Source organism: Bufo bufo, chromosome 5 (genome assembly GCF_905171765.1).
Source record: "Bufo bufo chromosome 5, aBufBuf1.1, whole genome shotgun sequence".
Lineage (NCBI taxonomy): Eukaryota > Metazoa > Chordata > Amphibia > Anura > Bufonidae > Bufo > Bufo bufo.
The window spans coordinates 205,806,160-205,831,547 of record NC_053393.1 but is presented as its reverse complement, the minus strand read 5'-3'; the positions used below and the strand labels follow the sequence as shown (position 1 = coordinate 205,831,547).

The 25,388-nt window shown below is 45.7% G+C and overlaps 1 protein-coding gene across 1 annotated transcript in view; it reads left to right on the top strand.

The window, feature by feature from the left end:
• Window positions 1–25,388, top strand: part of BFSP2 (beaded filament structural protein 2) — a 100,869-nt gene that overhangs the window by 6,539 nt on the left and 68,942 nt on the right. Inside the window, exon 2 of the mRNA XM_040433297.1 lies at window positions 19,368–19,450. Coding sequence (XP_040289231.1) covers window positions 19,368–19,450 — 83 coding nt within the window. The remainder of the gene's footprint in view (window positions 1–19,367; window positions 19,451–25,388) is intronic.

Below are 25,388 nucleotides of genomic sequence, written 5' to 3'. Positions count from 1 at the left end.
CCCATCACCATGGGAACGCCTCTATGTTATAATATACCATCGGATTTGCGTTAGATCGTGAAAACTCAAATCCGACAGTATATTCTAACACAGAGGCGTTCCCATGGTGATGGGGACGCTTCAAGTTAGAATATACTGAGAACTGTGGACATAACGGCCGCCTGCTGCCTGGCAGCACCTGCCTGATCTCTTACAGGGGGCTGTGATCCGCACAATTAACCCCTCAGGTGCCCCCCCCCACCCCCTATTAAAATCAAATTGATGTCCAGTGCGGCCTCCCCTGTTAAAAGAGATCGGGTGCTGCCAGGCAGCAGGAGCCAGACCCCCCTCCCTCCCCAGTATTAAAATCATTGGTGGCCAGTGTGGCCCCCCCACCCCCACCCCCCCTATTAAAATCATTTGTGGCCAGTGCGGCCCCCCCCCTATTAAAATCATTGGTGTCCAGTGCAGCCTCCCCTCTCCCCCCCCCCCTAATTAAATTCATTGGTTAACAACCCCCCCCCCATCATTGGTGGCAGCGGAGCGGCAGTTCCGATCAGAGTCCCAGTTTAAACGCTGGGGCTCCGATCGGTTACCATGGCAGCCAGGACTCTACTGCAGTCCTGGCTGCCATGGTTACTTAGCACTTATAGCAGCATTATACTTACATGCGCTGTCTGTGTCCGTCCGGCACTCCTCCTACTGGTAAGTGAAAGGTCTGTGCGGCGCATTGCTTATAGCACAGACCTGTCACTTACCAGTAGGAGGAGCGCCCGACCGGCCACAGACAGCGCACGTAAGTATAATGCTGCTATAAGTGCTAAGTAACCATGGCAGCCAGGACTGCAGTAGCGTCCTGGCTGCCATGGTAACCGATCGGAGCCCCAGCGATTAAACTGGGACTCCGATCGGAACTGGCGCTCCGCTGCCACCAACGATGGGGGGGGTTGTTAACCAATGAATTTAATTAGGGGGGGAGAGGGGAGGCCGCACTGGACACCAATGATTTTAATAGGGGGGGGCCGCACTGGCCACCAATGATTTTAATAGGGGGGGTGGGGGTGGGGGGCCACACTGGCCACCAATGATTTTAATACTGGGGAGGGAGGGGGGTCTGGCTCCTGCTGCCTGGCAGCACCCGATCTCTTTTAACAGGGGGCTGAGATCGGCACAATTAACCCCACAGGTGCGGCACCTGAGGGGTTAATTGTGCGGATCACAGCCCCCTGTAAGAGATTGTGTGCTGCCAGGCAGCAGGGGGCAGTTATGTACACAGTTAGTATATTCTAATTCGAAGCGTCCCTATCACCATGGGAACACCTCTGTTTTAGAATATACTGTCGGATCTGAGTTTTCACGATCGTGAAAACTCAGATCTGAAAAAGCTAATACTATTATTTTCCGTTATAACCATGTTATAATGGAAAATAATAAAGTGAAGTTCGGGTCCCCATTGACTTTAATGGGGTTCAAGTTCGAGTCCCGAACCCGAACTTTTTTTTAAAGTTCGGCCGACCTCCCCGAACCCGAACATCTAGGTGTTTGCTCAACTCTAATTAGGCTGTCTCATCACAGACATTAGTGGAATTACCAATATAAGATTAGCAGAGGTCCTTCACTGATCAATAAAAAAAAGGTTGACATTTTACAGATAGTCTAGACAGCTATTGAGTATAATGGTCACCCATGCAGCCACTCGGAGGAAAAAAACAACAAGTGGAGCACACAGGAAGCCACGTGACACAGTGCTTACTTAGAAATTGGCAAGAGTTATAGCAGTTGAACCCCTACCACTAATGGCATACCTACCATCGAGGAAGGCCACAGCACTACTATGGGGTCGAAGTGCGGGGTGGTCCTTCTTCTGTTTTCCAACATATAACAATAGCATTTTTTTCATGCAGCGACCAATAGGGAGTGCTCAATGTACAGCTTCCACCAAGTTCAGTGGTAAGTGTATAAATTCATATGCACTGAAATACTTTATAAAGTATCTGTTACACTTGTTCCAACATAGAAGTTGGGTAAAGTGGGAAAATGCAAGACTTTTTTTTATTAAGATATTCCTACACAAAAAAAAAATTGAGTAAATTCATCAGATATCTCACTGGGGTCTATATTAAGTTCTGTTCTAAGCCTTATGATATCTGTGCATGTCCCCCTACCCATCGATCAGACATTAGAGCCATATTGTAGCAATATGTCACCAATTTCTGTGATGAGATAAACCCTTTAAACCTCTAAACCATAAGGAACACTCAGACACAGTGTCAGAATGGGATGACTAGGGCCCACCAGTAAAATTTATTTTTGGGGCCCACCGTACGGATACATTCAAATATTACCTGCTCACACAGCAGCAAGATGCTACCAGATGATTGAATATGGGGGTCCCTTTGAGAAGGTAGGTCTTGGGGAAAAGAGGATACTGGCTAGCTTTACTCTGTACCAAGAAGTCATCTTAGCTCTGATCGTGTCTACAATAACAAACTGGGGAGTTTCTTTAATAATCTAAGTGTTTTATATGAACAAAGACTGGTTGAGGTGCTGTACATTGAATATATGTATGTAGTGCAGTTAGTCTACTGTGTTATGTGCCACTTGTGTAGGGGTGCAAGACTAGGGGCCCACCTTGCTGAGGGCCCCACAGGGGGATTCACCTGTACCCCTGTGGGTCAGTCCGAGCCTGCTCAGACAATCCTAATGTAGGTCCATGTTTCCTACTTACCTCTGTCCTTAGTGAAAGCCATTACCTCTAAATGAAGAAGTGGTAAACCTGCCCAGAATTAATCAAAGGACACAGCTAAAAGTTATCCAAAAAGTTACAAAACATTTCAGGTATATTGTAGATCTCACTAGCAGCTACAGCCAGTGTTCTTGAGAACGGTTCCATAGAGGGAGTGAAACGTTGCTGTCCATTGGGTAAATAAATCACTTTTTTGATCTTTTTTTTGGAGTGCTGCTTCTTTATTTGGATACATAGGACAAATACTGTGGTGGTAGTGCAATCATATAGGTATGTTTTATTGTCACATTATTGAAGTAACTATTCATTAAAGATATTCGGAATTCTTGACTGTACTAGAATACTGTTAAAGAGGTTCTCCAGGATTTTACTATTCATTATCTCTCCCTAGGATAGGCTATCAATATATGACTGGCAAGTATCCGACAACCAATACCCTGATGATCAGTTGCACTGCAGTAGCTATGTAGCTGGAAGTCAGTGCCTCAACAGACAACACTTTAAAGTGCCTAGATACAGGGTTATGGCTTAATGACTTTGTAGAAAAGCAACAGATTTATGATGTGCTCCAGTTCTTTATACAAAAAAAATTGTGTCAAGTAAACCAGCCTTAAATAGGTTGTCAATTCCTCTCAAACACATATGGGTGGGGAGAGCAGACAGAAGCATATTTATCTGCTTCCTACTGCTGGGTTTCATCTCCCTTGCTCCTCTGCTGCCGCCTACACTCAACATCTAGTTTGACATAGGTCAAATAGCTGCTGCAGCCAATGATTGAGTACAGCAGTGATGTGTACCCCATGTGTAATGACCTAGAGTGCCATTACCACTCAGCACCCCGCTACTGTGTCCTATGGGCTAACACAATGTCAGCTTATGCATTTATTGCAGGTCCTATACAATGTGCATTGCTATTCCTATGTAACTGTTAATGTTTATGTAATGTACCTGGTTCACCAGTAGCTAGCAGCAAGCATGGCAGAGCTACAGTTAAAGAGAATGGAACCCTTCTTTCCATTCTAACCCTCTCTCTAAGGAAGGGAGGAGACTAGTTAGTTAGAGTCAGTTGCAGTTCACTCCCTGCCAAGCAGGGCCGGTACAAGGCAGGGGCCGAAGGAGCGGGTGCCCTGGGCGCTACAAGGAGGGGGGCGCAGCAGGGCCGGACTGGCCTGCCGGGATACCGGGAAATTTCCCGGTGGGCCGGCAAGCCTGAGTGCCGCAAGGCCGCGGCCCTGGTGACAAGTGAGGGCGGCCGCGGCCGGCGGCAGGGCAGAGCAGGAGATGAGCGCTTCCATTGCGGAAGCGCTCATCTCCATAGTCATCTGTATTGCCGTCCTCAGGACGGCAATACAGATGCCTGCGCTGCGGCAGAGGAGGGAGAGGTGTGTCCCCTCCTGTTCCTCTGATAGGCTGCCGGCCTAGTGCTGGCAGCCTATCAGAGGCCGGTGCAGGCGGCGCGATGACGTCATCGCGTCGCCTGACTGCCGTATAGCGAGGGACACAGACGGAAGAGGCGGCCTGCATCGCATCACATTGCTGGAGGTAAGTATAAGTTTTTTTTATTATTTTTTTTATTTATATAGGTACAATACTGGGCTGGGCTGGCACATAAGGGGGGACTACTGGGCTGGCACATGATAAGGGGGGACTACTGGGCTGGGCTGGCACATGATAACGGGGGCTACTGGGCTGGCACATGATAAGGGGGGACTACTGGGCTGGGCTGGCACATAAGGGGGGCTACTGGGCTGGCACATGATAAGGGGGGACTACTGGGCTGGCACATGATAAGGGGGGCTACTGGCACATGATAAGGGGGGCTACTGACACATGATAAGGGGGGCTACTGGCACATGATAAGGGGGGCTACTGGCACATGATAAGGGGGGCTACTGGCCCATAAGGGGGCTACTGGCACATAAGGGGGGCTATTGGCACATAAGGGGGGCTACTGGCCCATAAGGGGGCTATTGGCAATAAAGGGGGCTACTGGCACATGATATGGGGGGCTACTGGCACATGATATGGGGGCACTCTGGCTACTGGCACATGATATGGGGGCACTCTGGCTACTGGCACATGATATGGGGGGGGCTCTGGCTACTGGCACATGATATGGGGGCATCTATGGGGGCACATCTTACTGCAGATTATTTAGGGGCATCTACTGAGGCTAAAAAGAAGATATTTTATATGGGGGGCTCTGTATAGGGGCATTTTATACTGGGACACATTATGGTGGGTACTATGGGGAAGGGGGGAGCACTATGGGGGTCATCTACGGGGGCACTGAGAAGGGGGGTATTTTATGTTGGCACATTATGGGAACATTAGCTCAACTGGGGGCATTACAAAGGGGTATGTTTTGCATATTATAAGGAGAATTATTACTACTGGGGGGGGCATTATGGTGGGTTTTATTACTCCCCCATGGTATGACCCCCTAGTAGCAGCACCAGCCTCTCCCTGCTCTGCTATTCCTCTGCCCCTTCTCCAAATCCTTATTATGAAATCTTTCTCATTAGGATAAAGCACAACATCAGCTCTGCCGAGCCCCCGGCCAAGTGTTGAAGTGGCGTCCGAGATCCCCAAGGGCCAAGTCAAGTAACTGTAAGTTTTTATGGGGGTTCTACAAAAGAGCTATCGTGGGGCAAAGTTCATATTCGTGTTTACACACGTGTTTTAAAATGAATACTTTCAAAGTCCCACAGTCCTTTGTTCTATTGCTTTAAGGGCTCTTTCACACTTGCGTTATTGTCTTCCGGCATAGAGTTCCGTCGTCGGGACTCTATGCCGGAAGAATACTGATCAGGATTATCCTAATGCATTCTGAATGGAGAGTAATCCGTTCAGGATGCATCAGGATGTCTTCAGTTCCGGTACGGAACGTTTTTTGGCCGGAGAAAATACCGCAGCATGCTGCGCTTTTTGCTCCGGCCAAAAATCCTGAAGACTTGCCGCAAGGCCGGATCCGGGATCAATGCCCATTGAAAGGCATTGATCCGGATCCGGCCTTAAGCTAAACGTCGTTTCGGCGCATTGCCGGACCCGACGTTTAGCTTTTTCTGAATAGTTACCATGGCTGCCGGGACGCTAAAGTCCTGACAGCCATGGTAAGTGTAGCGGGGAGCAGGGGAGCAGCATACTTACCGTCCGTGCGGCTCCCCGGGCGCTCCAGAGTGACGTCAGGGCGCCCCAAGCGCATGGATCACGTGATCACATGGATCACGTCATCCATGCGCATGGGGCGCTCTGACGTCATTCTGGAGCGCCCGGGGAGCCGCACGGACTGTAAGTATACCGCTCCCCCGCTCCCCGCTCCTACTATGGCAACCAGGACTTTAATAGCGTCCTGGGTGCCATAGTAACACTGAAAGCATTTGGAAGACGGTTCCGTCTTCAAATGCTTTCAGTACACTTGCGTTGTTACGGATCCGGCAGGCACCTCCGGCAACGGAAGTGCATGCCGGATCCCAACAACGCAAGTGTGAAAGAGGCCTAAGTATATTCTTGTTTTGAAACAACATTGATTCTTTCTTAAAAACGGGGGGGGGGGGGGGGGGGCGCAGTTTGCCATCTTCGCCCTGGGCACCAAATGGCCTTGTCCCAGCCCTGCTGCCAAGGCAGGGTGTGCTGCAGGTGCACATCCCTGCTGGATGTGCCTTGCCCAAGCCAGCTACAGCACCTTCAGCTCTGCTGGATGTGGAGGCCACAGCTTGGAGCCTCTGAAGCCAGGACCAAAATTCCCTGGATTAAACTAAAGTCAGACTACAAAAAGAGAAGTTGCAGCAGACAGCTAAAGCAAAGTTATTCAGTCAGCCTGTCAGCACAGCAGAGCCAGAGAGCAACCGTTGTAACAAAGTTGAGTGTGTTCGCCTGCCAGAGTTAATGCTAAAGTCTGCTGGGAACCAAGACAAAGCCTGAAACTGTTGGAGAAACATTTATGCAAAGTAAAGCTGTTATTGAACTTCATAACAAGATCTGGACTCAATTTATTTCTGCATCCCCTTCATCAACAACCCCCCTATTCATTGCTTCGGAGCCAACGCCTGGGGCCCAGAGTATCCAGGTAGGAGCACCGTGACATGTGCACCAACACCTTTAGGCCACCCTACACCACTCTGGCATTCCTACACTTGGGTACCATCCACAGTATCACTTAAAGGGACCCTGTGCCCTTGTTGCTTCACTGCAACTGGCGTCACGAAAACAAGTACTTTTTCCTCTTAAAGGGCCCTGGGGGAGGCGCTTGATGTAATTTTGATGTCACGAACAGGATCCGAACAGAATAAATCTATGTTCCATTGGATTATACTGCCTATAGAATTGCCGAAAAACCCCTTAAAAATGACTTTATTGAATTTGCTGCGGAGCGAAAGGTGCAAAACTGTGCGTGCCAGCATCCGAAGGGTATGGGATCGACCCCAGCCCAGGGACCCGCTTTTAGAGAGGAGGACCGGAAGTGTGGTGTGTTTTTTGGTTGAGAGGGGGTCTGGCTTCATTAGGGATGACAAGACCGGGCAGGAGCTTAATGTCAACAGACGCTCCGTGAATCGCCCTTACCTCCCTCAGGCCCGCCACAGCCTCTATACGGGAGATGTGGTGGAGTACACCGCCATGGAGTCCCTTCAGGGGCCCTATGCTGTAGCCGTGACCTGCCTGGAGAAACCCCCGATGCCGCGGACGGAACCGGAGGTATACCCGGATGACCCAGCTGCAACAGGACGGGTGTGCTGTCTGCAGGAATCGTCGGACGGTGTTCTATGTTCCCGTGAAAGGCCTCAGCCAGAGCCAGAGGTCCTCATCCCTTGACTACCTGCACCCTCAACATCCACCCAACATCTGGGATTTATGTCAAGTACCTCTTTTGTATTCAGACCTACCATGGTGGCATACCAACTGCCATGGAAGTCAGAGCCACTACGAAGGAAAGCAAGTCTCAAGTCCAATTCAGCCAATCACTGGCTGTAATGGTGACATGTATCCCATGTGCCATGCCATGTACCTTGATTATGTGACACATGGAGTACATGTTATCATTGAAGCCACATGACCCGTGTCAAACTGGAAAATGATACTGGAAATCAGGAGGCAGTGGTGGGGGGAGTAAAAGAAGCCCAAACCCAGCAGTGGGAGCAGGTAAGTATGCTCCCAGCCTCGGGTATGGTCATGTTGGGGGCTCTGCCCAAAAGGTCCCCAAGAGTGAACAGCTCCTTTAAGATGGTGAAAGGAAAAGTGTCTAACTTCTAATAAGATGCACTCAATCTAGCACATTGAAAACTTGGCACATCTTCTGACTGTGATGTCTAAGTTTATCCTGTATAAATTTGAGCCAGCATTAGTAAATTTTCTCAGTGTGTTGCCATCGGACCAGGGTATGAAGCTTAGCTGAGTTATATAGCAAGACAATGATCCAAATACAAAAGTAAATTAGAGAAAAAACAAAAACTCCTTAATAGCCAACAATAAACCACAAACATCAAATGATATGACATATTTTGATGGAATTTTGCTGTTAATTATGCAATTGATTACAAATTGTAAGTAGGATATTTAATTAATAGGTGTAGAGGCAGATTTGTTTATTAAATGCATTAACAATTTAAAATCACTGTATAAACGTACAGTATATTTATAGTCACCAGAGGGCAGCAGATGCACAAAATAATATTATCACTGCTCACCTAATGACTGCTTGTGCTTTACATTGATGTTATTTTATGCAAACGTAAATAGTACAGCAGACTTCCAGTGACTATAACCAGAAAGCACTCAGGGTATATAGTAAAACTGCTAGGTTTGGTGAATAGTCTGCATCTTGTCTTTTTCTTAACTGCATCTGAGTGAAATTACTGTAAGGCTTGCAATTCATTAATCCCTGCTGACACTATAATAACCTTCACTAGAGCTCTTCTGGGACCTTTCACGCAGTGAAGTTATAGTTTAGCAGCTCTTTTCTTAAGAGGACTGACAATTAGATGCAACTCATACTCATTCACAGAGTAGGGAATTTTGGGGTTTCAAGATCCAGATCAGGGGATGAGAGCCCTTCTAACAATATGACTGACACAATATGATTACAAATTTATGATTGTGAATTAGGAGGCAGGTAAAGCAGGATGAGCTGTTGGCAAACACTTCAAAGCCACTGCACTGTGAGGCCTCTTTCACACGAATGTGTGTCCCCCATGGCCGTGCTCCAGACCGCGAATTGCGTTCCGCAATGCACTGGCACCGACCGTGGGGAAGCCGCATGCGGATCGCAGACCCATTCACTTGAATGGGTACCGTGATCCCTCCGTTACGCAAAAAGCTAGAACAAGTTCTATCTTTTTGCGGAATGGAACCCCGCAGAAGCAATCTGTATTGCTTTTGTTCCTTGGTTCCATTCCGTTCTGCACCGTATCTCTGGATTTGCGGACCCATTCAACTGAATGGGTCTGCATCCGTGATGCGGAATGCACACTGCCGGTGCCCTATATGTTGCGGACCCGCCGTATGCAGGCCGCAACACGGCCACGGAGGACACACGGTCGTGTGAAAGAGGCCTGAGGATTCAGATCTGGAATAATGAGAAGTTTAGGGGGTCATTTATTTTAGGCACCTATATCTGATTGTGGATCCGCCGAAGTTATCAAGAGGTGCAGGCCCGTCCCCTTCACCAGCCATGCCACGCCCACAATTTTAGACCTGGCATGGGTGGGGAAATGTTGCCTAATATAGCCGTATTTCAGTATAACAAATTACCTCCTAATTTTTTTAACACTTTCATACATTCTGAGGAGCTTGATACTAGCTATTTGATTCCATAAAATAACTAGAACATTTTATTATATTAGCACTTAACCCCTTTAGGACACAGCCTTATTTCACATTAAGGACCAGGCCATTTTTTGCAAATGTGACCAGTGTCACTTTAAGTAGTGATAACTTTAAAACGCTTTGACTTATCCAGGCCACTCTGAGATTATTTTTTCGTCACATATTGTACTTCATGAAACTGGTAAAATGAAGTAAAAAAAATTCATTTTTATTTATAAAAAAATACCAAATTTACCAAAAATTAGTAAAAAATTGCAAATTTCCAGGTTTCAATTTCTCTACTTCTATAATACATAGTAATACCTCCAAAAATAGTTATTAATTTACATTCGCCATATGTCTATTTCATGTTTGGATCATTTTGGGAATGATATTTTATATTTTGGGGATGTTACAAGGCTTAGAAGTTTAGATGCAAATCTTGAAATTTTTCTGAAATTTTTAAAGACCCCATTTTTAGGGACCAGTTCAGGTCTGAAGTCACTTTGTGAGGCTTACATAATAGAAACCACCCCATTCTAGAAACTACACCCCTCAAGCTATTCAAAACTGATTTTAAAAACGTTGTTAACCCTTTAGGTGTCCCACAAGAGTTAATGGCAAATGGAGATAACATTTCCGAATTTAGATTTTTGGGCAAATTTTCAATTTTAATCCACTTTTTCCAATAACAAAGCAAGGGTTAACAGCCAAACAAAACTCAATATTTATTGCCCCGATTCTGTAGTTTGCAGAAACACCCCATATGTGGCCATAAACTACTGTACGGGCACACAGTAGGGCGTAGAAGGAAAGGTGCACCATATGGTTTTTGGAAGGCAGATTTTGCTGGACTGGTTTATTTACACCATGTCCCTTTTGAAGCCCCCCTGATGCACCCCTAGAGTAGAAACTCCATAAAATTGACCCCATCTAAGAAACTACACCCCTCAAGGTATTCAAAACTGATTTTATGAACTTTGTTAACCCTTTAGGTGTTGCACAAGAGTTATTGGCAAATGGGGATGAAATTTGAAAATTTCATTTTTTTGCCAAATTTTCAATTTTGATTTTTATGGACCGGTTTATTTACACCGTGTCCTGTTTCAAGCCCCCCTGATGCACCCCTGGAGTAGAAACTCCCTAAAAGTGACCCCATCTAAGAAACTGCACCCCTTAAGGTATTCAAAACTGATCTTACAAGCTATGTTAACCCTTTAGGTGCTCCACAAGAGTTATTGGCAAATGGAGATGAAATTTCAGAATTTCAATTTTTTGCCAAATTTTCCCTTTTAACCCATTTAGCCAAACAAAACTGTATCTTTATTGCCCTGACTATTTATTTCCATGACTATTTACACCGTGTCCTGTTTCAAGCCCGCCTGATGCACCCCTGGAGTAGAAACTCACAGAAAGTGACCCCATTTTGGAAACTACGGGATAAGGTGGCGGTTTTGTTAGGACTATTTTTAGAGTAAATATGATTTTTGGTTGCTCTATATTACATTTTTGTGAGGTAAGGTTACCAAAAGTTGAAATTCTGAGATTTCTTCTCCATTTGCCATTAACTGTTGAGGAACACCTAAAGGGTTAATAAAGTTTGGAAAATCATTTTTGAATACCTTTAGGGGTGTAGTTTCTTAGATGGGGTCACTTTTAGGGAGTTTCTACTCTAGGGGTGCATCAGGGGGGCTTCAAAAGGGACATGGTGTCAATAAAAAAGGCCATCAAAATCGGCCTTCCAGAAACCATGTCGGTCCTTTCCTTTTGCGCCCTGCCTTTTAGTGATACAGCAGTTTACGACCACAAATGTGGCGTTTCGGTAAACTGCAGTATCAGGGTAATAAATATTAAGTTTTGTTTGGTTGTTAACCCTTGCTTTGTTACCGGAAAATACTGATTGAAATGGAAAAGTGCCAAAAACAGCTGTTTTGGCACCGTTTAAAAAAAAATTTTTGGACCGTGTTAATCTGGGGGGTTAGGTCATGGGTTATTTTTATAGAGGAGATTCTTACGGACACGTCGATACCTAATAAGTCTACTTTTTTACAATTATTTAGGTTTTAGACTATATTATCCTTTTTGATACAAAAAAAATATTTTTGTGTCTCTAAAGTCTGAGAGTCATTAATTTTTTTTTGTTTTTTAGCCGATTGTATTAGGTAGAGGCTCATTTTTTGCGGGATGAGGGGACGGTTTTAATGGCACTATTTTTGGGGCTATATGACTTTTTGATCGCTTGCTATTAAACTTTTTGTTATGTAAGGTGACAAAAAAAGTTCTTTTCTTGCACCGTTTTTTGTTTTTTTTTGGACCGTGTTAATCTGGGGGTTTAGGTCATGGGGTATTTTTATAGAGGAGATTATTACCGATGCGGCGATACCTAATTTGTATACTTTTTTTAAATTATTTTAGTTTTACAAACTCTTTGAACACATTTTTTTTGGTGTCTCAAGTCTGAGAACCATAGTTTTTTTATCCGATTGTCAGTGGCTAAATTTGGATATAAATTTAGTACTCCATGGAAGTGTAGTACTCCCTGAAGCAACCAATAATGCAGAGGCCCAGATGATCGGGGCACGTGTCACATTGAGTAGTGGTGTCCTTCCGTATCCCCCTCCTGTGACACACTCTGCACCTTTTTTGGGTCCGTCCCTTCTTTCCAGTATCAGGGACCACACCTGGAAAGTGTTGGCCAGGGACGATCCTGGTGCCTCCAGTTCCCGAGGTACTCCGGCCTGCTCTTTCCCGGTCCGAAAACATCAGGGCCTTGAGGACTGCCTCATAGAACTGAAGGAATGTCCCTGTGTCCCCAGCACTCCGGGACAGCACAAAAGAGTTGTACAAGGCCTGTACCAAGTAGACCGCAACTATTTTGCACCATGCCCGGGTTTTGTGCATGGCATTATATGGCTTGAGGACTTGATCAGAGAGATAAACTCCTCCCATATACCGATTGTAGTCGACAATACAATCGGGCTTGAGGACCGTTGCCGCGGTACCTCGCACAGGGACAGGGGTGATGCCGTTACTATGAATTGTGGACAGTACAAGGACATCCCTCTTGTCCTTATATTTGACTAGCAACAGGTTTCCAGTGGTAAGGGCATGGGTCTCACCCCTGGGGATAGGTACCTGGAGGGGGTGGGCAGGGAGGCCGCGTTGATTTTTCCACACGGTCCCACAAGCGGAGGTGGATCTGGCGGCAAGGGACTGGAACAAGGGGATACTAGTATAAAAGTTATGCACGTACAGGTGGTAACCCTTATCTAGCAGTGGGTGCATAAGGTCCCACACAAGTTTCCCGCTAACACAGAGTGTGGGGACATTCTGGGGGTTAAATACGGGAATCTCGACCCTCGTACACACGAAACTTGTAAGTGTACCCTGAGGTACTCTCACAAAGTTTGTACAGCTTCACGCTATACCTCGCCCGCTTTGAGGGAACATACTGGCGGAAAATGAGTCTCCCCTTGAACGCAATGAGAGACTCATCAACCGTGACCTCCAGGTACATAGGCCTGTACAAATTTGGCCCCAAAGTGATCGATAACCGGCCTGATTTTTTACAGGCGGTCATAGGCAGGATCACCTCGGGGAGGACATGCTGCATTATCTGAATAATGCATACATTTCCGGATGGCCTCAAAGCGGGAGCGTGTCATGGCCGTACTGTAAAGTGGGGTCTGGTAGAGGACGTCCCCACTGCAGTAATGCCTGACACTAGGTTTCTTGACTAAACCCATATGCAGCACGAGGCCCCATATGCAGCACGGCGTCCAGCCACCGGGCCTAGCCAAAAAGGAGCCCGGGTGTTGAGCAACGAACTGTTGAGCGTACAGGTTCGTCTGCTCCACCATTAGATTTACCAGTTGGTCACTGAAAAAATGACAAAAAAAGTCATATTCAGTGAAGCCCACTGTGGAAATCTGGATTCCTGGTTGGCCTACAAAATCAGGAATCACGGGCTCAAATCGCTCTGGGGTACACCAGACAAGTTCACCGGCAGGGGGCTCAGGTGGATTTAACTGGTGGGCCGGAAAACTAGTATGAGCCCCAGAGCTGCTCGTACTAGGGTGGGCCACAGGGTCCCTATCATGGCGGTCCCCTTTCTCCACTTGGCGGCGTCTCCGCCACCTTGGGGGCTCATCATCATCGCTAGATGATGAGAAGGACGCGGATGACAACAGGAAAGTGGGGTCATCCTGGTCCTCACTGGGACTCTCGGACTCGGAGGCAATCTGGGCGTATGTCTTCTCGGCCGAGAACATCCGGCGGGCCATAGGGGAGTGTGTGTCTGCGTGTGTGTGTGCGTGCGTGTAAATCTTTATTCAGTGTGCGTGTGTGTGGGGGCACGGGTGTTCGCGGACTTATCCCTAAAACTAAAAAAAAAAAAAAAAAAGATAACTAAAAAAAGGGCAAAAAATGTGGAAAAGTTTTTTTAAAAAAATTTAAAACTGCTGATCAAACAGGAGTAGAATTGGAACGGTATATTCATATGGGTATACAAATAAATATATCCTGTGCAAAAGGAACATATAAACACAGCATACACACAGAGGTTACCCACAATAAGGATGTGGACATAACCATACATAACATAAATGTACAGACCCCCTGTCTGTAAACAGTAATACTGTCAGCAGCAAATACTAAAATGACCTCAGAGGGGCCACACATCTACTGAGGTCATCGCAACAGATAACAAGACCAACGTATCACACTAAAGGAGATTCAGTCATCGTAAACCGCGGAGGATACTGTAAGCCTATAAAGAATCACCAAGAGATATTACCCCTGGTAAATATCACTGAATGAAGCTAGTGTACGAAATAAATTTATTCAGTCCATGGGGTTTAACAGTTTGAAGACTGAGACTTTTTTCGGAGGAGGAGATTATCCACGTCGCCTCCTCATGCAGATGTTCTCACATGCTCAATTCCCTGAAATCTGATGCAGTCGGTTTCATCCGGGGGATGTTTCACAATATGCTGGGCGATTGGAGTATCAGCTTTGTTTACAATATCCTGCAGATGTTCACCGATACGGCGTCTGAACTCCTGTTTTGTTTTACCCACATACTGTAAGTTACATATGCATGTTGCCACACCGTTCTACAATTGATAAAGGACCGGAACACATATCTCCTTTTCATAGTCGTGCTTACCACTGTCTTGCCCTTCTTTCTGACTCTACATGCCACACATCCACTGCAGTTAAAGTTGCCCGGTGGTCTGTTGGGTAACCACGTGTCCAATGCTGGAGTGGAAAAAGCACTGTGTACTAGTTTATACCTCAGATTACCACCTCTACGGAATGTAATGAGTGGATATTCTCCCACCAGGTGTCCTACCACCGGGTCTGACTGCAGGAGGCCCCAGCTGTCTTTTAGAATCTTCAGAATCTCCCTATGTGCTACATCAAAAGATGATCCTTGCTTTAGAATCATCAACAATAGTAGTTCTCGGATGTAGCAAACTCTCTCTCTGTTGCATGCAGCTGCATGATGATATGCCCTTCTAAGTGGTTCTGCTGCATAGCCCCTCCGACTGAATCTACTCCTCAAATCATTTGCAGCAGTCTTAAAGTCGCTCCATTCTGAACAATTCCGCCTTTCCCGCAGATATTGCCCTTTGGGGATGCCACGCTTAAGTGGGAGTGGAGAAAAAAGACAATGCAACAGCACTCTGCAAACCAGATAAAGTACAATAATGCCATAGTCACAATATTAAAGTGCAAATGCTACGCTTATTTATAAAGTGAGATGCCTGGCAAATGCATTTTGTACAAAACCATTTGAGCCCGTCTGCCAAATGTCAAGGCGATCTCTGTAAAACGGGAACCTAACACTAAATACTACCTGTTATACAACATAATGTACGCCATAAAGTTCAGGAAGTGTAGGTTCCACATGCATGCTGGGTCCACTCTGCCTTTTACCTTTATTGGTGCCATTAAGGCCTCCATTACTTCCAAGGGATGCAGGTACCAACATGCATGCCGAGCCCACTCCATACCTCTCCTGGCACCAGACGGCTTCCAATGAATGTAGTGAGAGCTGGCAACAGCTTTATACTGAAACTAATTAAAATCAGCCTATGGGGCAGATAGGCTAATCAGGAGTGCACGACTCGCTGGAGTGCCACACCTCCAGCGCTGTAAATCTGCAAAAAAAAGGGGGTTAGTCAGCACATCCCAATGCGCTGGTGCACGCTGCCATGGCTAGAAACATAGAGAAAAAAGACAATGCAACAGCACTCTGCAAACCAGATAAAGAACAATAATGCCATAGTCATAAAAAGCATTCAAGTGCTAATGCTAAGCTTATTTATAAAGTGAGATGCTTGGCAAATGCATTTTGTACAAAAAGTGGGAGAGGATGACTGCTCTCCCATTTGAGCAATGTGTTGGTGGCCCTCGGTTTCCTATATATATTCGTTGAAATAGTTCTGTCTTGGCTAATCTTGATAGAGAGGTCAAGAAATGTCAAGAGGGTATTATGAATCTCACTAGTAAAATACAGGCCTAAATCATTCTGTTTGAGGGTGGACACAAAAATTTTAAAGGCAGAGGAGGTATTATCCCACGATATGAACACATCGTCGATGAACCTCAACCACAACATAATGGACGAGGTCCATCGACTCATGCTCTCCCCGAACACAACCTCTTTCGCCCACCAGCCCAGGTAGAGATTTGCACAGGGACTGCCCATCGCAACTCCCCTGAGCTGGTGGAAGAGCTGCCTATCAAACAGGAAAATGTTGCTATTTAGGATGAAGGTCAGCAACTTGATGATAAACTCATTATGTGGTTTCAGATGTGCCCCCCTTCCTGCCTGGAATGCCCTCACAGCCTCACATCCTTCTTCATGTGGGTTGGAGCTGTAGAGGGCTTCCACATCTAAACTGGCAAGGAGTGTGCCACTGTCACATACTACGTCGCCCAGACGTCTGAGCACATCCATCGAGTCCCTTACGTATGAATGTAGACACAGCACGAAAGGGCGTAGGATCACATCCACATAGTTACTGATCTTCTCAGTGAGGCCTCCGACCCCAGACACTATCGGTCTGCCTTTAAGGGGATTAACCCTTTTATGTATTTTAGGCAGAGCATAAAACACAGGTGTGAGGGGGTTATCGGGTAACAGGTAGGTATATTCGGTCATATTCACTAAGCCTTGCCTTTTATCCTCACCCAGTACCTCTGTCAATTCGATTTTAAAGGGAACCTGTCACCGGGATTTTGTGTATAGAGCTGAGGACATGGGTTGCTAGATGGCCGCTAGCACATCTGCAATACCCAGTCCCCATAGCTCTGTGTGCTTTTATTGTGTAAAAAAACCCGATTTGATACATATGCAAATTAACCTGAGATGAGTCCTGTACGTGAGATGAGTCAGGGACAGGACTCATCTCAGGTTAATTTGCATATGTATCAAATAGTTTTTTTGACACAATAAAAGCACACAGAGCTATGGGGACTGGGTATGCGGATGTGCTAGCGGCCATCTAGCAACCCATGTCCTCAGCTGTATACACAAAATCCCGGTGACAGTTTCCCTTTAAGGGCATCAGTTGGGTTTGAGCGAAGTTTGGCATTAGTGTTGATCACGAATATTCGAATTGCGAATTTTAATCGCGAATATTGGCACTTCGAGAATTCGCGAATATTTAGAATATCGCAAAATATATTCGTAATCGCGAATATTTGATTTTTTTTTAAATACCAGTTAATGCGAATTTTTATGCAAATTTTCGCAATCAAGAAAATAATGCCTGGAGATCATGAATTCTCGAATATATGGCGAATATTCGCCCAAATATTCACAAAATATCGCAAATTCGAATATTGCCCCTGCCGCTTATCACTATTTGGCATAACATGATTTATCATTTAAGATACGTAGACACATATCCCTGTATATTTCCCTTCCTAGGACTACTACATTTCCTCCTTTGTCTGAAGGCTTTATAATGATGTCTTTGTCATTCTGTAACAACTCTAAAGCCTCAGATTCACCCAGAGTGAGATTATTCGGTCCCTGCTCATATACAGTACAGACCAAAAGTTTGGACACACCTTCTCATTCAAAGAGTTTTCTTTATTTTCATGACTATGAAGGCATCAAAACTGTGAATTAACACATGTGGAATTATATACATAACAAACAAGTGTGAAACAACTGAAAATATGTCATATTCTAGGTTCTTCAAAGTAGCCACCTTTTGCTTTGATTACTGCTTTGCACACTCTTGGCATTCTCTTGATGAGCTTCAAGAGGTAGTCCCCTGAAATGGTCTTCCAACAGTCTTGAAGGAGTTCCCAGAGATGCTTAGCACTTGTTGGCCCTTTTGCCTTCACTCTGGGGTCCAGTTCACCCCAAACCATCTCGATTGGGTTCAGGTCCGGTGACTGTGGAGGCCAGGTCATCTGGCGCAGCACCCCATCACTCTCCTTCATGGTCAAATAGCCCTTACTTTCAAAGTTTTCCCAATTTTTCAGCTGACTGACTGACCTTCATTTCTTAAAGTAATGATGGCCACTCGTTTTTCTTTACTTAGCTGCTTTTTTCTTGCCATAATACAAATTCTAACAGTCTATTCAGTAGGACTATCAGCTGTGTATCCACCTGACTTCTCCTCAACGCAACTGATGGTCCCAACCCCATTTATAAGGCAAGAAATCCCACTTATTACACCTGACAGGGCACACCTGTGAAGTGAAAACCATTTCAGGGGACTACCTCTTGAAGCTCATCAAGAGAATGCCAAGAGTGTGCAAAGCAGTAATCAAAGCAAAAGGTGGCTACTTTGAAGAACCTAGAATATGACATATTTTCAGTTGTTTCACACTTGTTTGTTATGTATATAATTCCACATGTGTTAATTCATAGTTTTGATGCCTTCAGTGTGAATCTATAATTTTCATAGTCATGAAAATAAAGAAAACTCTTTGAATGAGAAGGTGTGTCCAAACTTTTGGTCTGTACTGTACATGTAGTGTACTTAGTTTTTCAGTTACATTCATGAGGAAGGCGTCCAGGGGTGAGTATTCACTGACAGGTGGATTCCTCCTAGAGGGAGGTTTCAAGTGGGTGAAAGGCCAGTGCCAATCGTCCTTTGTCCTTCCTCCTATATTGTGTGTTTATATGTACCTTTTGCACAGGATGGCAGACACACTGAGGTATTGGTGATATATTTATTTTTATACCAATGCGAATATACCATTCCAATTCTACTCCTGTTTGATTGTCATCCACCTGGAGACCCATCCGATGTATCAAATGGGCGAGGGTATGTCCTGGATTTGATGGTACTGCCGTAGATTCACTCCTGTACATTATACTTACCTCCTATACCTCCTCCAGCATTATCAATAGGCAGAGCAGAGATGTGCCCACTGTATGCAGTGTCCCTGATTCATTGGCTCCATCGCCGCTAACGCTAGCCTAGGAGGCATGGCTTATTCTTCTTTAGGAGCGGCGCTGGGCGGCCACGCTACGTCCGCCCAGTGCCTCAGGCTACGTGTCTGTACGCTATGTTCCAGAGCGTGCAGCACTCTCTGTTTGTCTTTGTGTCGATTAGCTTCAATACTGCTCCTGATGATTTGACTGTACAATCAATAACAGTCAAAGAAACGCTTCGAGCAAAGGGGCTTACCCTGAAGAGATAGGGGAAAGTCTCAATGATAGAAGCGAGGCATATGTGTAGCCATAAATTTGTATTTTTTTTACATTCACAAATATGTGAGTTCCCCAGTTATCTAGTGTTAGCCCACATATCCCAACATAACCAGAACACTTCATTTATTTTGTATAACTACCTTATTTTTGCAGGTTGGAGATGCAGTCTTGGAGAATGCTCGACTTATGCTGCAGACAGAGAATATACAAGCATGTGCAGAAGACTTCAAAGAAAGGTGTTCATATTTCTATCAGTCCTATGCAAAACATCACTGTGTGTGTGTGTGTGTGTGTGTGTGTGTGTGTGTGAAAATGTACAATGTGTAGTGCAGTTTCCCTACATGGAACACAGGAACTAGCAAAGCTCCCTTTTTGGTTATGTTCACATGGGTAAAATATGCCACTGATCTTCCACTGATTCAGCAGCAGAAAACTGGCATTTTCAGCTGCAAAATCCACACTGAGAAGTGACATGCTACTTGTTAGGCCCCTGGCAGACGAGCGTGTCCGGATTAGGTCCGGATGCGTCCCGGTGCATTGCGGCAAACCCGCGCGAGTAGGTACACAATTGCAGTCAGTTTTGACTGCGATTGCGTTCCGTTGTTCAGTTTTTATTGCGCGGGTGCAATGTGTTTTGCACGCGCGTGATAAAAAACTGACTGTGGTACCCACACTCGAACTTCCTCACAGAAGTTAAGGTTTGGGTTCAAGGTTGTGTAGATTGTATTATTTTCCCTTACAACATGGTTTTAAGGGAAAATAATAGCATTCTGAATACAGAATGCATAGTAAAATAGGGCTGAGGGGTTTAAAAAAAAATATTTTTTTTAACCCCTCCAGCCCTATTTTACTATGCATTCTGTATTCAGAATGCTATTATTTTCCCTTTTAACCATGTTATAAGAAAAAATAATAATGATCGGGTTCCCATCCCGATCATCACCTAGCAACCGTGCGTGAAAATCGCACCGCAACCGCACTTGCTTGCGGATGCTAGATATTTTCACACAACCCCATTCATTTCTATGGGGCCTGCGTTACGTGAAAAACGCACAAAGAGGAGCATGCTGCAATTTTCACGCAACACACAAGTGATGCATGAAAATCACTGCTCATGTGCACAGCCCCATAGAAATGAATGGGTCCGGATTCAGTGCGGGTGCAATGCGTTCACCTCACGCATTGCACCCCTGTGGAAATCTCGCCCGTGTGAAAGGGGACTTAGAAGCAGATTTGATTGAGGAAACCTCAACCAAATACTCTTCAAATACTCTTGTAAAATCTCCTCTAAAACCTCCACCAAATTAGAAATCTGCCACCATAGGCGACCTGTTTTCAGCTAGTAATCTGCTACTTAGACCTCATGCACATGACAGTTGTTTTTCTCGGCCTCCGTTCCGTTTTTTTGCGGATAGGATGGGGACTTATTAATTTCAATGGGTCATCAAAAAAATGCTGATAGTTCATCTGTTTGTGTCCGTGTTTCCCTTCATCAAAAAAATAGTGCATGTCCTACTTTTTTCACATTTGCGGACAAGGATAGGCATTTATTACAAGGGATCTGTGGAAAAAAACGGATCCTCCAAAAAAAAAATAGATGCCGCATCCGTTTTTGGGGCGGACGCACAATTTACGGACGCAAAAAACAACTGTCGTGTGCATGAGGCCTTAATCTGCTACTGATCTGCCACGGATGTTTCTGCCTCTGAGTTTGCTGTGTGAACTTTAGCCTATGGCTTTCTAGCTAGTGAACAGGACAGTTGGGGACCTGGACACTGATGGTTGTGAACTAAATGACCACCAGATAAAAATTTACATAATGCACTCAAAAATACTTTAAAACCACAAACAGTATCTTGAAAAACGTTTGCACTGTAGTCTGAAATGTCATCGATCTATCTTGGTGCTCATGTATCCTCAAAAAAAAGAACCAGTAAGAAGATAAGTTGAAGTTGTGTCTTCTGATTTTTTATATACTGCCCCCAAATAATTAGACATACAGTACATCAGCCATACACAGTGCCACACAGAATCCAGGTATACGTATATGATTTAATACAGTGTTTAGAGAAATATTGCATTCAGCATCCAGATAAATCTGGGCAGTTCATAGAATTTCTCTGTTAGTCTTTGGAGTTAAAGGCGGCATAGTAACATCTCTTGTGGTCAATGATAGTTAACGAGTTAAATGAGTTGTCTGAGTATTTAATACCAATGACCTAACCTCAGTATCAGGCCGAGTTCACATGAACGTGTGTGACCCGTCCCTGTGCTGCGAGCCGCAAATTGCGGGCCGCAATGCACGATCGCCGGAATGCCACATGTTCTATCTTTTTGCAGAACGTAAGTACGGGACGCAACCCCACGGAAGCACTCTATAGTGCTTCTGAGGGGTCCCGTTTCGTGCAGCCGTTCCGCAATTCTGGATTTGCGGACCCATTGAAGTGAATGGGTCCGCATCCGTGATGCGGAATGCACACGGAACTGTGGCCGTGTATTGCGGCCTGCAATTTGCAGCCCGCAATACGGCCACGGATCACACATGTTCGTGTGAACTAGGCCTCAGTGAGAGTCTGACTCCTGGGACCCCTGCCGATCAACTGTTTGAAGAGACCACAATGCCTATTGAGTCCGTGGCCTCTTCCTAGGCCAGTGATGTCACATTCATCGGTCACATGGCCTAAGTGCAGCTCAGACCCATTCAAGTAGCTATCCAAGGGACAAGGCAGTGCTTGGTAATCTGCGAGGAGGCTGTGGCATTCACAGGAGTAATGTGGCCTCTTAAAATAGCTGATTGGTGGGGGTGCTGGTGTCACGGATGGTGTACAGGAAACAAGACAATGCAATATAATTAATGACTCACTGGATCCACAACTAAGGAACAAAAGGGAGACCCCTGCATGAGACCTGCCACTCTCCCTGACTGCTCAGCCTATGCGAACACCCCAAAGGTGGATGGGCGCATATCCACGTACCTCAGCTATCTAATACCTGAAGACCCTACAATAGTGAGGGGACACGACCACCGGCTCCCTACACTAGACACGGAGGGAGTCAGGGTCACCTGAAAATCCAGCAGACAGAAAATCACAAATAAAGGAACAGCACTTATCTTGCAGAGGACTGGGAAAAAGGAACAGCATGCACACACACTCCAGGAAGTTGTATAAGCCGCACACTACTGCATTATGGGGAGGAACTTAAAGGGAAGCAATCAGTCCAACTGCATGACAGCTGAGATAGACTAACGAGATGAGGAACTGAAACCAAAACAAAGAAACTCAAGGAGGAGGATCTGGAAGGCTCCTGTCAGAGCTTCTCAGCTGTCTGGTTGTGACAGTACCCCTCCCTCTACGAGTGGACTCCGGACACTCAGGGCCCACCTTCTCAGGATGGGACCTATGGAAAGCCCTGATGAGACGAGTGGCCTTAATGTCCGTCACTGGGACCCACATCCTCTGCTCATGACAATAACCCTCCCAATGAACGAGGTACTGGAGGGAACCGCGGACAAGACGAGAATCCACAATCCTAGAGACCTGAAATTCAAGATTTCCATCAACCATAATCGGAGGAGGAGGTAAAGGCGAGGGTACAATAGGTTGAACATAAGGTTTCAATAAGGACTTATGAAAAACATTATGGATCTTCCAAGTCTGAGGAAGATCAAGACGGTAGGCAACAGGATTGATGACAGACAGGATCTTGTAAGGCCCAATAAACCTAGGACCCAACTTCCAGGAGGGAACCTTCAATTTGATATTCTTGGTAGACAACCACACCAGATCACCAACATTCAGGTCCGGACCAGGCACACGTCTCTTATCTGCCACACGCTTATATCTCTCACTCATGCTCTTTAGATTATCCTGAATCTTTTGCCAAATAGATGACAAAGACGAGGAGAATCTGTCCTCATCAGGTAAATCAGAAGACCCCTCTCCCGAGAAAGTCCCAAACTGCGGATGAAAGCCATATGCACCAAAAAATGGTGACTTATCAGAGGACTCCTGACGACGGTTATTTAAAGCAAACTCAGCAAGGGACAAAAAAGAACACCAATCCTCCTGATTCTCCGCCACAAAACAGCGCAGATATGTCTCCAGACTCTGATCGACGCGTTCTGTCTGGCCATTCGACTGCGGGTGGAAAGCAGAAGAGAATGACAACCGAACCCCCAAGCGAGAACAGAAAGCCTTCCAGAATCTGGAAACAAACTGCGTGCCCCTATCAGAGACTATGTCTGAAGGAATACCATGCAATTTGACAATGTGGTCAATAAATGCCTGCGCCAGCGTCTTAGCATTGGGCAAACCAGGAAAAGGGATGAAATGCACCATTTTGCTAAAACGGTCTACCACCACCAGAATCACAGTCTTCCCCGAGGAACGAGGCAAGTCCGTTATGGAGTCCATGGACAGATGTGTCCAAGGACGGGAAGGAATGGGTAAGGGAAGGAGAGGACCTGATGGCCGTGAATGAGGGACTTTGGCACGAGCGCAAGTCTCGCAAGCTGCCACAAAACCCTCAACCGACTTACGAAGCGCAGGCCACCAGAATCTCCGAGCGATGAGATCCAGTGTGGCTCTTGCCCCCGAGCGCCCAGCAAGGACCGTATCATGGTGTTCCTTAAAAATCTTGTGTCTCAATGCGAGAGGCACAAACAACCTCCCAGGAGGACATAGATCAGGAGCCTCTGACTGGGCTGCCTGCACCTCTGCCTCCAATTCAGGAAAAAGAGCAGAGACCACCACACCTTCAGCCAAAATGGGACCCGGGTCTTCAAAATTCCCACCTCCCGGAAAACAACGTGACAGGGAATCTGCCTTCACATTCTTAACCCCAGGGCGGAACGTGACAACAAAATTAAACCTTGAAAAGAACAAAGACCATCTGGCCTGTCTCGGGTTCAGACGCTTGGCTGACTCCAAGTAGGCCAGATTTTTATGGTCAGTAAACACGGTAATAGGGTGTCTGGCTCCCTCTAGCCAATGGCGCCATTCCTCAAAAGCCAACTTGATGGCCAATAATTCCCTATCTCCCACATCATAATTTCTCTCTGCGGAGGAGAGTTTCTTCGAGAAAAAGGCACACGGTTGCCATTTGGCAGGAGAGGAACCCTGAGACAAGACCGCACCCACCCCTACCTCAGAAGCATCAACCTCAACTATGAAGGGTAACGAAATATCAGGTTGTACCAGGATGGGAGCGGAAGCAAAACTCTCCTTGATATTAGAAAAGGCCTTACGCGCCTCTACCGACCAGGAAGAAAAATCTACCCCCTTTCTGGTCATATCAGTGAGTGGTTTAACAACAGAGGAATAATTCAAAATAAATTTCCTGTAATAATTGGCAAAGCCCAAAAAACGCATCAGCGCCTTCTGATTCTCAGGAAGCTCCCACTCAAGCACAGCGCGGACCTTCTCGGGGTCCATGCGAAAACCAGAAGCGGAGAGAAGAAACCCCAGAAATTGAATTTCTGGAACCGCAAACACACATTTTTCCAGTTTCGCGTATAATTTATTCTCCCGCAGGATGAGCAAGACCTGACGTAAGTGTTCCTTATGAGTCTTGAAATCAGGAGAAAAAATCAAAATGTCATCCAAATACACTAATACAAATTTTCTCATTAAATGATAAAAAATGCTGTTCACGAAATGCTGTTAAAAAACAGCTGGGGCATTCATCAAACCAAAAGGCATAACCAAATTCTCAAAATGGCCCTCAGGGGTATTGAAAGCCGTCTTCCATTCGTCTCCTTCTCTGACCCTGACCAGGTTGTATGCCCCTCTTAGGTCTAATTTGGAAAAGACTTTAGCCCCAACAACCTGGTTAAACAGGTCCGGGATCAGAGGAAGCGGATAAGGGTCACGAAGAGTGATACTGTTCAGCTCCCTGAAATCCAGACAAGGTCTTAAAGAACCATCTTTTTTCTTAACAAAGAAAAAACCAGCGGCAACAGGTGACTTCGAGGGTCGTATGTGTCCTTTTCTCAGACTCTCAGAGATATAAGCACGCATAGCAACCCTCTCAGGTTGGGAAAGATTGTATAAACGAGATTTAGGCAGCTTGGCGCCTGGGATGAGATTAATAGGGCAATCGTACTCCCTGTGCGGAGGCAAATCCTGAACTCCACTCTCAGAGAAGACATCCGAAAATTCAGAGAGGAAAGGT